The sequence below is a fragment of the Alosa pseudoharengus genome, unplaced genomic scaffold (assembly GCF_046254945.1).
Source record: "Alosa pseudoharengus isolate Yale_2024_CS ecotype anadromous, Long Island Sound unplaced genomic scaffold, YU_APseudo_1.1 YU_APseudo_1.1_scf_13, whole genome shotgun sequence".
In the NCBI taxonomy this organism is placed as follows: Eukaryota; Metazoa; Chordata; class Actinopteri; order Clupeiformes; family Clupeidae; genus Alosa; species Alosa pseudoharengus.
In genome coordinates this window covers 25360388-25371623 of record NW_027468598.1, presented here as the reverse complement: position 1 = coordinate 25371623, position 11236 = coordinate 25360388, and the positions used below count along the sequence as shown (strand labels likewise).

Here is an 11236-nt window from a genome sequence, read left to right as displayed (position 1 = left end):
AGGACAGAAGTCTACTGAATTTACCCCTTACTTTTTCGATTCCCCTTAACTTCCCCCCTAAATCAAGGAACCCCTGAATTAACACCTTAAAATAACATTGATATACTTAGATTGCCCTTAATTACCCCCTTAATCACAATAAATAAAGGGAACCCCTGACTTGACACCTTAAATGTAAGGGGTTTCACATTCACACCTTAAAATGGCATTAGTTTTAGGGCCTGTTTTAGAAATTAAAGGCCACTTAATATAAATTAACTGGTTTTGGTATGTTTTCAGGGGTAATTTAAGGTAAATTTGAGTGCATTAAGTTTCATAGTGTATTGAATGCTGTGTTTTCTGCAGGGGTTCAGTTAGCAGTGGACAAATCCAACTTTCTCATAGGGCATATCTACTTAATGTGTTAACCCCAAAGAAAATGTCATGCATGCATGTATGACCTAGTCTCAAGTATCAAGTTTTTGACTGAATTGCAATTCCATTGTTCTACCAATTCCTTCCGCTTTCCCACCACCACCACTGATTTTAGCATAATGGAGAGTCATCTTCCATGATACCCTTAAGCACCCAGATAGCTCAGCACATGTGTCCAGCACAGTTTCTGCAGTAGCCCCCCCCCCCCCCATCCCACCATCCCACACAGACACACTCCAAGCTACCATGAGTGGCGCCAGCAGCACAGAACTGGACGGCGATGATGCGGAGTTGGCAGACATGGTGGCTGCCATCAATGTGTCCTCCAACCGCATTACGCCGCCCAACGGCCACCGCGTGGCGCCAGGAAAGAAGCACCGACTCACCATGTCGGACAGGAAGCTCTCCCTCCAGGAGCGGAGCACCTACCAGGGCGGAGGGAGGATGGCACGCAGGCCCACCATCGAGTCCAAACGCGTGTCCATCTCAGATGGAGAGGTGCATGGGATACAGGGGGTGGAATGAGAGGGTAGAGAGATAATGCCTGACATTGTGCTCTAGAATGATTAAGTTGTCAGAGATATTTAACCTGACATTGTGGTTTTATATTGCTGTGGTGATTTTTAAAAAACAATATATTTGTGTGTGTGTCTACAGGACTGTGTACAACTCAACCAGTACAAGTTGAAAGATGAGATTGGAAAGGTGGGTGGATTCATTTCTGTGCAAAACTACATTAGTCAGTGTTGTGACACCTGCAGTTTGGTTGTGTGACTGTGAGCTGAAATTGTTTACCTTCTACAGGGTTCCTATGGTGTTGTTAAGCTGGCCTACAATCAAGATGATGAACAGTATTATGTAATGCAGACCTCCCTGTTAATCACCAGAAATGTTTAAACACACTCTTTCTGACCTTCATGTGCTGTTCAATCCCCCCAAAAATGTTAGAAACAGCATTGCAAGTGAGTGATAATGCATTGCTTTTACACGCTTTTGGCTCTTTTGCATTTTCATAGGCAATGAAAGTGGTTTCCAAAAAGAAGTTGTTGAAGCAGTATGGATTTCCACGTGAGTTTACTTTCTGTCTCTTTCGAGTTTACATTTTGTGTTATTCCTAAAGAATTCTTTTAGGATTAATTCTAGTGGTATACTGAAAAGAAAATAATTTCTGACTTTCGTATTAGCCACATTGTGTATAAGCCGCAGGACAGTGTTTTATGCAAGTTAAAAAACAAAACCATATTAATACTATATTAACGGCCCCCATGTATTAAATTTAGCAAAATCAATCTATAAACCACGGCTAAAGTTGGGAAATTACAGTAAACTATATTTGTATGAATACTGCTTGGTGCTTTTTGAATCCTTTACATAAAATTTTGGTTGTAAGTCACTTCGTTTCATTTGTCAGGACGTCCTCAACCACGAGGGCCGCACGAGAAGCAGTCAAAGGTTTTTGGTCCGCTCGACCGACTCTACCAGGAAATCGCCATCCTGAAGAAATTAGATCACCTGAACATCGTCAAATTAGTAGAGGTGAAGGCATGGCAAAAGAAAATAGTTAACTGAAAACAATGCAAAATGGATAGATATAATCAATACTTTAATTATCCCGAAGGAAATGTAGGTAGCTTATGAGACACACATATAGACATACAGAACAAGAAACAGACAGAGTTACTGGAAAGACTGACACTTACGTAAAATCAGAAGTACAGCCAGAAGTGCACATTCCCACATACAGAATTATTGGCAATGGGCATTATGGTGAAATCATTTTTTTAATTATTTTAAATGAAGTCGAAAATGCACCTTACATGATGCATGTTCACTTATCTTACCCTATTCTTATATTATCTTATCACCACAACACTGTTTGAAACTATACCCATGTTTGTGCAGTCAGTACAATTAGTAGTTCTTCATTCAATACAGATTCTACTTACGGAGTACTTATTGGTCACATATAAAATGTCGTATATGAGATGATTGTTGCCATGGTAATGTTTTGATTTATAATTTCAGGTGCTTGATGATCCGGCTGAAGACAATCTGCACATGGGTCAGTCCATTTTTTCCCCTCCGACATCTGTATCTACATCTCAGATATCTTTACGACCTTTACAATCTTCCCTTTACTTATTCTTTACTACATCTGACAAATATGTCACATCGAAATAATTCATGATAATGTCCAGCAGTGCAGCCATATGCAGGTGTATCCTGGTAGTCTTGACTTCTGATTTGAAAATAGATAGAACATTTGGGATGACAGTAGTGGTCCTCTGTGTTTCTCTTTTTGCAGCCTTTGAGTTAGTAAAGCGTGGGTAAGTGTCTTCTTTTTTTTTAATACATCATCATACATCATCAGACATACACCCTTAACTTGCAACTTACATACTTAACTTGCACTTACAGTAACATGCACATTTAACACACACTTATACTTAACTTGCACTTAACATGCACACTTAACTTACACTTACATACTTACATGTAACTTGCATTTAACATACAGTACACACTTAACTTACACTTACATACATGCACTTAACATCAGTGTTGGGGAAGTTACTTATAAAAAATAGTGTTTGCTCGTTACTCGTTACTTCTCAAAAAAGTAACCTGTTACTTTACTAAGTTACCCTCTATGGAAAGTAACTTTTTACGTTACTCGTTACTTTTACGTTACTTTTATGTTGCTTATGTTAAACCCAATATCTGTTCCTAAATGTGTAGGCCTACATAAAGGTCTACTATGGAGCCCATAACAGGTATTTCTTTTGTGCTCTTTATTATAAAAAATGCCACAAACAGAGCACTTGACAAGAAAACTATTGGGCTATTATAGTCTTCAACACCACCACTAAAGCCCTATGAAACAATATCAAATAACATAGCCTCGATACATCTTATGGGCATATAGGTAAACACAAAATACATAAGGGCTTATTTTATAGTCTGATATTCACATTCTGTCACGTACCGTGTGGAGCTTGTGACTATTGCACAAGCGCGCAGCTGAGAAGGCAGTGACGCTGTGAAATCTGTCCCTGGGAAAAGTAATGTTGTGCCGAATTGGAAAAGGAACTACGTTTCATTACCAAATTTTCAGTAGTAGTGCGTTACACTACTTTTTATCCGAAAAAAGTAGTTACGTTAAGTTACACGTTACACACAACACTGCTTAACATACACACTTAACTTACACCTACCATGATGTTCCTCTCCTGTCTATTCCTCCTAGTACGTCCCTGAATTAACTTGAATTTGAACTGTCTTTCTATTTCTTATGCAAGGTAGTACTTATTATTACAGGGCCGTGGCCTACTGGTTAGCGCTTCGGACTTGTTACCGGAGGGTTGCCGGTTCGAACCCCGTCCAGTAGGCACGGCTGAAGTGCCCTTGAGCAAGGCACCTAACCCCTTACTGCTCCCCGAGCGCTGCTGTTGTTGCAGGCAGCTCACTGCGCTGGGATTAGTGTGTGCTTCACTTCACTGTGTGCTGAGTGTGTTTCACTAATTCACGGATTGGGATAAATTATACTTATACAGTATTGTCTCCTATATACGCTGTACCTTGATTGTTCTCTATTATTTTTTAAGCTGCTTTGGACAAAAAGTAGGTGGTCTTTTGGGCCACCTCCGTCGACTTCAAGGCGCTGTCTGGAAGGCGCTAGGGTTATGCAAGGGTTAGGGTTAAGGTTAGAATTAGGTGCCTTGAAGTCGATGTTGGCAGTGCTGCCTTGATATTGACGTGGGGGCCCAAAAGACCATCAAGTGTAATTTCTCTGAACTATTACATGTGTGGTTGTGTGGTCGGCCGCTAGCCCGGTGATGGAGGTTCCCACAGACACCCCTTTCACTGAGGAGCAGTGTCGTTACTACTTCAGAGACATTGTCCTCGGAATTGAATATTGTGAGTACACTTGCAGTCAGAACCTCTCTAAGACGTGGGATTTTTTCTTGAGATGGACTCTGAAATGTACAAATGCTGTGTTTGGCTGCCTCCATATTAAAATGAACTATATAAACCATGTTCTAAGATATGACAGGCTTATGTAGTAACAGGATATGTCTTTTAGAAGCAGTATTATTTATATGTTTGATTTGTTTTGGGAAAAAATTGTAAATAAGCAATATTGTACAAGTAAGTGGTTGGTGGTGTTAGTAACAGGTATCACCACTGCTGTAATTTGGGCATAGGCACAGTTTTGAGTGCAGGTAATCACAGCCGTGGTGATATCTGTTACCAACGCCACAATCACGAATGCCATACAGTTCGACCACTAACTAATTGAAGACATCGAATAGTCTACTCTAAAGACATTGAATAGTCCACTTTGATGAATATTTAGTTAGTATTACTGTTTAAATCAACACCAGTTTGTGTTTTTTATAAGGTTAAGTAGATTTTTTATATCCAATTTGTTGGAGGCATTTTTAGTCTTAATGTGCTCAATGTGCTCCTACATTCAGTGCACTACCAGAAGATCATCCACAGAGACATCAAGCCCTCAAACCTGCTCCTCGGGGATGACGGCCACGTCAAAATCGCCGACTTCGGCGTTAGCAACCAGTTTGAGGGGAACGATGCCCTCCTGTCCAGCACGGCAGGAACCCCGGCCTTTATGGCCCCAGAGACTCTTATTGACCATGAAGAGAGCTTCAGTGGCAAGGTATGTCCCCACGCTCTTGCCTTTGAGGCTTGAAGGTGTTTGTGCCAAAGCAATGTGCCCATGAGAGCACCGATACTTTAGTTAGTAATATTCAGTTTTACCTCATTTTCATTCTTTATGGGAGTTATCTATGGCACAGAAAACGTAGGTAAACATGTTGGTTTTTGAGTTATGTAAATGCAATTCCAAGTGCAGTTGCCAAACACTATTTGTGTTATTTCATTACACTGACATTTTTATGTATGACAATCTTTGTTACATTTATATTTTTCAGGCTTTGGATGTGTGGGCAATGGGTGTGACGTTATACTGTTTCGCCTTTGGAAAGGTGTGTTCTACTCATATGAAATAAACTATATAAGCTTTTCCTTTAACAGAGATGTTTCCTCATCACAAAATGTATCACCTCTTCAATTGTTTCTGTTGATATTTCATGACATAAAAATAGATTAGATATCGATCCAAGTTAATTTTTCATTCACCTCTGGCTGTCTGAATGTCGTTGGAGCTTGATCTCTAGAAACTTCTCCCTGTGTGTTTCCGTTCTGCCCCCTAGTGCCCTTTCATCGACGAGTACATCCTCACGCTGCACACCAAGATCAAGAGCAGCCCTGTGGAGTTTCCTGACACGTGAGTTAACGAACGGCACACATCGACCTCATTAGAGCTGGCAGGGTAGTGCTGCCCGGGCTTCCGCTGGTGATCAGCATGCCCTGACGCAGGACACGCTGGGCAAAGCAAGGCAGAACTTAATGCCTCATGTACTGGATGATTAGCATGGGTTTGTTGCCAGGTTGTGCTGTGAAGCAACATTTGGAGACTGGTTCTGCAATTGGTTTATTTCTCTGGAGAAAAGTGTCAGCTAAATGCATGAAGAATAAGACATTTTGTTATTTTGTGGAAGAGATATCCAATGCAACTTTATGCTACCGGACACCTCCAGGAGTTGGAAAGTATTTCTATTTTACATAACTGTCTTAATTACCACTCATGGCTTGCACCCTTCCCCCTGGACACTGTACCTGTGGATTGTTTTAAATGTAAAATTGTATAAAGATTGTATAAAAATTTCATACAAATAACAGACTAAAGTAAAGAAATTTCTGATTATCTGGCTCGGGGGAGAGCAAAGTTGCAAGGCTGGTTCTCCAAAGACAGGTATGTTACTGCTGGGATATTCTCCCAATTACAAGTTCATTTACCATCAAAATGACTTTGTTATACTAAGGTAAAAAACTTCCATAGGATGTCTTTAGCTTGGTAAGAGTTGGGATGGGGTGTATTGGACGTCAGGGGTGTGTTAAGATAATGTTTGTGAAACCTAATGAGGAATGTCATTAATTTATATTGAGTATATTGTATTGTTTAGTGAGTGATTCTGATTGATTCTCATTCTCTTGACATGTCCAGGGCTATCATCAGTGAAGGTTTGCAAGATCTTATCCTTTGCATGTTGGACAAAAATCCTGAAACAAGAATCACCATTCCAGGGATCAAGGTGTTAATCAAATAGACAAATAGACTGTTGTAGACCAAGCCAACGATGGCAACCACATGACTTCCGGCTCCTGAATGTCCTGTGTGTGGCTGCAGGTGCACCCGTGGCTGACGCTCTGCGGCACGGAGCCCCTGCCTCTGGAGGAGGAGCACTGCACTGTGATAGAGGTCACTGAGGAGGAGGTGCAGAACTCCGTCAAGCTCATCCCCAGCCTCTCCACTGTGGTAAGCATCAGTGGCCGACAGCCATCTGTCTACTCTGCTGTAGGCTTTGGCAGTTGTTGTTTTTGTTGACTATTCTTTCACGCAATTTATAAAAATGATAACGCCAATCGATGTAAATGTCTGTGTTGATAGAATAGTGTTAGAAGTGAAACTACCCTTGCATCGCATAGCAATAGTTATACTTTCTTCCCTGAAGTTGGTAGTAGGCATATAAGTAACGGCAGCGGTGGACTGATATTACCTAGGCTACTAGGCCTACTAGGTATCCCGATTGGAGTGCGCTTCTCTGTTTACTTTGCGGCGCAATACTACTAACCGGAGCAAGTATAATTCCGCCACTGCTAAGAAACTAGTCCCTCAAAATGTAATGCGATCATTGAAATGCAAGGATAGAATAATGTTAGAAATAAAACTATCAACACAGACATTTACATCGATAGTCTGGCGTTATAATTTTTTTGCCTCGGGTGTACTGTGGAGTGGGTAAGGCTGTTTTTAGTGGCAGGCTAACACATACTGATGACTTGCGCTAGCCTAGCACCTGCAAACTCTGCAACTAGAAGGACTGGATGAAACCTGTTTAAAACAGTCTCCACTGATAAATATCACACTTGCTAACTTGGAAATGAGGTCATATGTCCAAAATCCTGAACCACCCCTTTAAGGGCATCAAATGCAGTTTCGGGTTCTAGGGCTCCCCCTAGAGTCGTGGAACTTAAGGATTAGTAACAGTCGAATACAATCGCCAAAGAGTCATATCTACTGACCAGTTAATGTTCCCACAAGATGTCATTGGGATGCTGACAGGCTGGTTCTCCGCCTGACATTGCTGCCAGCTATGCTACTGTAGGTACGCAATTCTCCCTGTTACAAGTTCATTTACCATTGAAATTACTCCGAAGCTGTTATATTAAGTTAAAAAAGGGTGCCTTTAAAAAGGCTACTTGGAATATTTTACTTTAAGAGAAAGCACAAGGCTCGCTCAGCAGAAGTGAGTTCCTGTTGATTTTGAGCCAGCGGTGTTTTCTCGTTGGCAGGATGGAGATCTTGATTCAAAGGTCTTCCGTAGAGACCTTTGACATTCACTAAAGAATGGAAGAGGAAGAGCTATTTAAAAGAAGTAGCCCACGAAAAAATACTTAAGTGTCTTTTTGTCTCTCATTTAAAAAACTGACCCGCCCGCAAATGACCCAAATAGGCTTATCATTTAAAATATTTTTTTCTGACTCCGTGGACACCTTAATTTAGATCAACCTGCGCACCTCTGATTCCCATGTGAACTCGACTGAGCTGAAAGCAAACTCTTTATTGTTGCTTCAACTTCCATGGTCTGTATTGCTGCGATGTTTTCTGTGCGCAGATTCTGGTGAAGTCTATGCTGAGGAAGCGCTCCTTTAGCAACCCCTTCGACCCCTTTCCTGGCAGGAGACAAAGCCGATCTATGTCCGCTCCAGGACATCTGCTGTCGTAAGTGTTTAGGAATGCATCAGACATTAGGTTGTTATGCGTTGGAAGACTTATCTGGTTGCATTTGTCAAATTAATACATTCTTACATAGTTGTGGTTTGTATGTTTATGGTTATTGTTTTTATTCTGTTAAATTGAATTTAGTCTATTTTTTTATTGTTTCTGTATTATTAGCATTATATTTTTTATTTAGGCACATCTGAGCACAAAAGAACATAAATATCAGAATGGTATTCCCTAAAAGGTTTTAGCTTCTTCTATGTACAGTCACAGTTTTTTTTGTGCGTTCTTTGTACAATCAAATAACTCAAACTTTGTTAGGTGAAGTGCATCCGCAACACATTTGTATGTTTTTTCAATTCTCTCTTTGTTTGGTTATTTGTTTGTTTTCTGCAGGGAGATGTTCAAGGCAGGCATAAGGACTCCATTGGCAAGGCAAGTGAACCATTTGATGCGTGTGTGTGCTTACAATTAATATCCTCAGTTGAGCCTGAATGTATTTGTCAGGGCCAATTTTATCAGTACCTACTGTATACTGGGGTGTGTTTCCCAAAAGCATAGTTGCTAACCTGCTAGCAACTTAGTTGGTTGGCTATGGGAAATTGCATTGCAACCAACAAAGTTGCTAACTTAGTTAGCAACTATACTTTTGGGAAACGCACCCCTGATCAGTATATTGCTCTTATCATGTTTGGTGTTATGATGTGTTATAATAGCCATTAAACAATATCACTCTCCAAAAGTGCCGCATAACAATGAACAGGAAATACTCTGCCAGATCTGAATCACAACTACAATCTTGTCTGCTGCTGGCAGGTACAGCAGCACAGGAAGCCGGGAGGGGGAGCTGGAGGATGTGACCGAGGATGATGCGTTCTTCTGATCATGACGACAGGCGAGACCGCTGTGGAAGCTCTTGATACAGACACCTCTTACTGATGTGGAAGTTCTTGATAGAGGGATGGTCATTTCAATTTGTTACGGTGGTCATAGCACAACAGAGCTTTTGGAAGGGGACAAAAACAACTGAGACATGTTCATGAATACACAGCTGTACAAAACAGAGCCTTTTTTTGCCCCGCATCATTCTCTTGGTTCTGTTATAGATATACTTAAATGTTACTGTGAGCGTTTCCCTCAGCCCTGTCACTTATGCTACTTAGCTACCTGAGCCAGGTACTTGAGAAATGAATGCAATATTTATGGACTATTATTTTTTGCACTCAGTCCTCCCATTTCCACTGGTGTTCGGACATGTAGTTGACTCCGTTCATCGGAATTAGTTTGTTACAGAGTAAGTAATTGGGGTGTAGTCCTGGATCTTGTGTTTCTGAGGGATAGACAGTAAGTGACGTGATATATTGCAGTCATGAAAAAATATCTGATCAAGACAGTTTGAGGTTACTAAGAAGTTTTGTTTTCTGGAGAATTTGGATGATGAACATTCCCTACACAATACATATTGTGATGTTACTATATGTTAATTACAGAGACAGACAGCAAGATTTCCATAACAAAGAGGATAGGTTGTGTTAAACAACTGTTTTTTATGTGCCATAAAGAATGTAGCACTCACTTTTTGGAAGTGTGTGGTGTACTATTTAGCCATTTTTACAATAATTATACATATTTTTTGAATTATTCAACCTTTATAATTGATTTCACTGCTGACTTTTGTCCGCATAGTACATTATACAGTATATAATGAATTGGGATGGACAGCATGTGACACCGGGGCTGATTTCTCTCTCTTTTGCAAATTGTTTATTATATTGTCTTTAAAACTAAATGTATTTCAACTTCAGTTATGACTTCCAACTATTATGGAAAGATTATTTTTCAGCATTCCGTTTTGCAATGATGCTCTCCTTTTGTCTTGCTTTACAGTGGTAACTGTTGTATAAATAATAGTTTTTCTACATTCATTGTTTTACCTGAAGCTAAATTATATTTAACAGTCAATTAAATCCACTGTTTAAAAAAATATTTTTTGAATGTTTAAAACATGGATGGTGTTTCGAAAATCATTGACTGAATGTATTCCTTGTATAAAAAGAAATATTCCTTGCTATAGCCGAGTCGTTCTGATGGTATAGCACCTTAACTTCTAGCACATTCTGTTCATGTCTTTCTGAAGGAGAGGTTATTTCTCAATCAATAATGAGGCTGGCATTATACCCCAAATGTGTACGTTCTCCCATTTTTCCTCAGTAGGCTATCTTCAGTTTTCTTCTTTAAGCATACGTGGTTTAAATCTGTGTAATTGAAATACTCTTGCTTAGCTTAATCACATTTGATCTGTTCTCTTGCTACTTATGTTTCCTGGAAGTTCGGGGGTGAGGTCGTTGAGAAACAGTTTGATAAGATAAAGACTGCTGTACACTAATGGCCTCCTTACACCAAACAACTTTGACAAGATTTGGGAAAGATTCTTGAAAGATTGGAGTCTTTTGAGTAAAGTTTGAATGGGGGGCATTAGTTGAAAGACTACAATCTTTCAGGAATCTTTCCCAAATCTTGTCAAAGTTGTTTGGTGTAAGGTGGCCATAAGCAGCAACATTTTCAGCTAGTCCAGGGTCCTATATGTGGAGCCAGGAACAATGGTAAACATGCAGTGCTGTGTAGGACAGAGAAGAACAGCGCAATTCACTTCTGCTTGTAATGAAGATGTGGTGGTATGTCTGCCAAACTGAGATAAACATGCATGCATCACTGTGGAATTATAAAATAAAAATAATTAAGGTGTGAAAGTTACTTTCACTGTTTTTGTTTTGCAACCATAAAGATACTGATGAAGTTGTTAAGAAAATCTCTTTTGAAAACCTAATACAGGACTTTGGCTCCCCCACATGGTTGTGAGGACTGACCTTTATTGCAAGATATTTTTTTATTTATTTTTAAATTTACTTGTGTGTGTAAATCAGGTGATGTGTGTAGGTAGGTTAATGTATTTTT

General features: G+C 40.0%; 1 protein-coding gene across 1 annotated transcript; it reads left to right on the top strand.

The window, feature by feature from the left end:
• Positions 1-801: 801 nt before the first annotated feature.
• On the top strand, positions 802-8285 carry LOC143121208 (calcium/calmodulin-dependent protein kinase kinase 1-like). The gene is made up of 14 exons (XM_076281597.1): positions 802-912; positions 1072-1119; positions 1219-1272; positions 1431-1482; positions 1826-1950; positions 2440-2476; positions 2720-2741; positions 4244-4332; positions 4893-5092; positions 5367-5420; positions 5649-5722; positions 6503-6590; positions 6686-6814; positions 8175-8285. Exons 1-14 carry the CDS (start codon positions 802-804, stop codon positions 8283-8285), a joined length of 1194 nt encoding a protein of 397 aa, XP_076137712.1.
• The last annotated feature ends 2951 nt before the right edge of the window (positions 8286-11236 follow it).

Excerpts from the sequence above, each read along its gene's own strand:
- LOC143121208 (XM_076281597.1), top strand. The coding sequence starts at position 802 with ATGTCGGACAGGAAGCTCTCCCTCCAGGAGCGGAGCACCTACCAGGGC. Across the intron at positions 5,421-5,648 it reads ACTGTTTCGCCTTTGGAAAG|TGCCCTTTCATCGACGAGTA; the intron begins GTGTGTTCTACT and ends TCTGCCCCCTAG. Across the intron at positions 6,591-6,685 it reads TCACCATTCCAGGGATCAAG|GTGCACCCGTGGCTGACGCT; the intron begins GTGTTAATCAAA and ends GTGTGGCTGCAG.